Source organism: Chaetura pelagica, unplaced genomic scaffold, assembly GCF_000747805.2.
Source record: "Chaetura pelagica isolate M959 unplaced genomic scaffold, ChaPel_1.0 scaffold981, whole genome shotgun sequence".
Classification (NCBI taxonomy): domain Eukaryota; kingdom Metazoa; phylum Chordata; class Aves; order Apodiformes; family Apodidae; genus Chaetura; species Chaetura pelagica.
This window is the reverse complement of record NW_009951976.1, coordinates 24,736-28,062: the sequence shown is the minus strand read 5'-3', so window position 1 is coordinate 28,062 and position 3,327 is coordinate 24,736. Positions and strand designations below refer to the sequence as shown.

Below are 3,327 nucleotides of genomic sequence, written 5' to 3'. Positions count from 1 at the left end.
GCTTGCCTGCCCGCCGCCGCTGCTGCCAAAAGTCCCAGCGCCGCTGCAACCGCCGCGTTTCCAGCGTCTGCACACCTACGGTCCCGGAGCCGCGCACCGACTGTCGCCGCTTTGGGTGGGGGGGGGCGACCTGCGCTTGGAGTGCCCGCAGCTTCTTTGCTACCCAGCTCATCCTACCTGCACTGCCGTGGTGAGACAATTCCGGCTACCCCAGCTTATAGGGGAAAATATAATCCAGCCATTCGGGCATACCCCTCCCCTCTGCTTCCCTCACGTGAATAAGATGTGTAACTAAGGTGTACCCATATATGTTTAATGTGTTGTAATCACTCCTTTTGAACCTCCTGCCCCAAATTGCTTTGTTTTCCCCACAATAAACCTTGCTGTTGTTAGAAATTTAGTAAGCACTGAGCGAGTTATTCACTCAAAAAAGTCGGGACATAAGTTCCTGTATCCTCTGTGTGAGGCGATACCCACGTGTGGATCTCTCAGCAAATCCTGATAAGTTAATACACTCCAATAAGGAGACATAATAGGTCACAGATCGTGACACTAGGTCCCAGTGAGGAGGCAGCAGATGTCCAACCACCAGAAGGGGGTCTAGCACCCCACAGAGACCATCAGTAGCTAAAGCTGCCTGGGCAACATTTAATCAATTTTCAGACTGAACATATGGGGGCCTGATAAAAATTCAAGCAGTGCCAGGTAATCCCTGCTTTTAGGATTGGTGGGTTTGGGATGTTCTGTTTAACCTCTGATCCTCACCACAACCTGAAGCTGTGCTCCAGCTACTCCTCAACTTGACCAGTAGGTGACCAAATACAGATTTTTGTTGCCAGGCTCTGAGAACTTTTCCCCACCAGGGTCACATTTTAATACTTAATGCAACCCCTTGTACCATGCCATGAGTTCCCCCATGTTGAAACCAGCTTTCTTCTGGACTCACAGCACCCTCTTCAAGATATCTTCAGACTGAGGGGCTGAGGTTGACCCCTCATTGATGCTGGTTGACCAACCATCCCATGGGACAAACTGCACCCAATCCTCTCCCTTCCATCACTTTAAGAGCTATAATTACAAAACCTGTACTACTCAGAGGATTTGGATACTAAGGGCTTGAGCTGGACTTCTTTTGAACCCACAATGAACTTCAAACATACTCAAGATCAAGTTGTGCTCTGGAAGGTTTTTCACTGAGCCCCTCCTGGGTTTGGGCTTCCAAATTAAGATACTTTCTCAGGTGAAGACCCATGGTCCCCACTGCTGCCACAGGTAGGAAACTTGTTGTTTCTGACTGAGGAAGCCCAAACCAACATCCTAGCAACATAGGAAAGGAGCCTCTTCAGGGAACTCTGCTGCTAAGGAAAGGTAAGAGATGGCTAGAAAAGCCACTTGCCTGTAATTCTGCCTATTGTCCCACAGACATGGTTACCAGCAAAGCCAGCGACATGGGCACCAAGGCTGTACCCAATCAGGTAGACATTCTCAAGCTTGAAGTTTGGGTTTTCCTGCAAGGATGAAAAAGAAAAGAGGACCATTTGTCCCTCTGTCTTTCAGAGCATCTGGCACTGCTCCTATCCAGGATAGTCACAGAATCATAGTGGTTGGAAAGAACCTCTAAGATGACCAAGTCCAACCATCAACACAAAAAAAACCCAACCACAACCTTGGCCACTGGAGCATGTCCTGAATTATCAATCCTAAGAAGAGATTTGAGGGATGGGACAGACTAGCATGTTTTGTTCTTTCTTTCATCCAGACAAGTGGATTCCAAGTGGAATGGTTTGGGTGGCACTTGTGGTTTGCCCCCAACCACAATACTCAGCTCCCAACCCCAGTGAGGACGTTCCTGATCTGAGCAGCATCTGGAGCAGCCTTTCCCCAGGGAGCTGCCCTCTGTCCATGGCCTCCAGTGCCAGGTGTAGCACTGTAGGCCTTCTCCTGTTCCATGCTCTTGCCAAGCCAACTCTGACAGGGAATGCCCAACTCCTGAGTCGCTGGGACAGGAGGAAGGACTCCTCAACCTGACATCTCCCAGGAAATTGCTCCACGTGAGGCCTGGGGAACAGCACCTTCCCTGGGATCCACCACCCCACCAGGCCTCAGGACTGGGATTACACCAGGGTGTTGGGGCTGGCATGTGCTCCCACTCCTTGTGCGACCATCCCTGGTGGAGAGAGTTACCACAGCACCCGCCCACCCCCTGCCTCACCTGCAGCCAGTCCAGCAGCCTCCCAATGCTCTTCCCAACCACTCACATGTTGTTCACAGTGTCGGTGTACAGCTGGTGGGCCAGGGGCAGCCAGTCCACCACCACCACCACGTTGGCATCCTTCTCCCTCTCCTGGAGAGCAGACACCAGGCTGCCTAGCCAGGTCTCAAACATGCCGCTCATCTGGAGGAGGAGGTGCGGGTGGTAGTTTCCAGAACAGCAGTGACACTGTTCCCCACTTGGGCTGTTTGCATATCCCTCCCCAGCTCCTCTGGTTCTCAGCACTGCACTAATGGTGTCAGAAGAACAGGATTTGGGAGTAATGAGCCACTTTGCCTTTTAAGGCAGGAGGGAGAGGCATATGCTCCATGTCACCTTATCACTCTTGTGCTCAAGGGATTCAGAAGTTCTGATGGGATGGCAAAGTTATTTCCATATATATATATTATTATTCTGCCACCACCACCTGCAGAAGCCCTGGGAGAGCTGCTGAGTCACCTACTTGGCCACATGAAGTGCAGAAGAAGAAAGTGATAGAGTCTGCCTGCCCTCTGTGGCACAAAGATGAAGTGACAGGAAGCCCATGTGCATGTCACACCAAGTGCCACCTTCATAGGGGTCAGTTACAGGGTCATGGGATGGTTTGAAGGAACCTTAAAGATCATCCAGCTCCAACCCCCTTCATGGGAAGGGACAAATCCCACTAGAGGAGGTTGCTCCAAGCCCAAATCTCACATGCCCTTTACCAGGGTCCCATTATCCAGCTCTAAAGTCATCTTGAGCAGCTGGGCATGAGTTGGGGGCTTCTCAGAGTTAAGTACAGTTAACTTTGCCCCAGAGGCCTCAGGGGCAGCTCCTGAAAGGCCATAGTGCTCCAAACATGCAAAGCTGTCCCAAATTCCACATCCTAGAGAGTTGGGTTGTTCATCCTGGAGAAGAAAAGGCTCCAGGGAAACCTTAGAACACCTTCCAGTGCCTGAAGGGGCTCCAGGAAAGCTGGGGAGGGACTTGGGACAAGGGCAGGGAGGGAGAGGACAAGGGGGAATGGATTAAAACTGGAAGAGGGGAGATTGAGGTGAGACATGAGGAGGAAATTCTTTGCTGTGAGGGTGGTG

At 51.2% G+C, this 3,327-nt stretch overlaps 1 protein-coding gene across 1 annotated transcript in view; it reads right to left on the bottom strand.

The window, feature by feature from the left end:
* The window catches only part of LOC104391919 (endothelial lipase-like), a gene marked incomplete at both ends in the record, with an annotated part of 8,575 nt that extends 6,180 nt beyond the window's left edge, over positions 1–2,395 (bottom strand). Inside the window, 2 exon segments of the mRNA XM_010001272.1 lie at positions 1,397–1,508; positions 2,213–2,395. Of these exon segments, the coding sequence (XP_009999574.1) occupies positions 1,397–1,508; positions 2,213–2,395 (295 nt within the window).
* Positions 2,396–3,327: the final 932 nt, after the last annotated feature.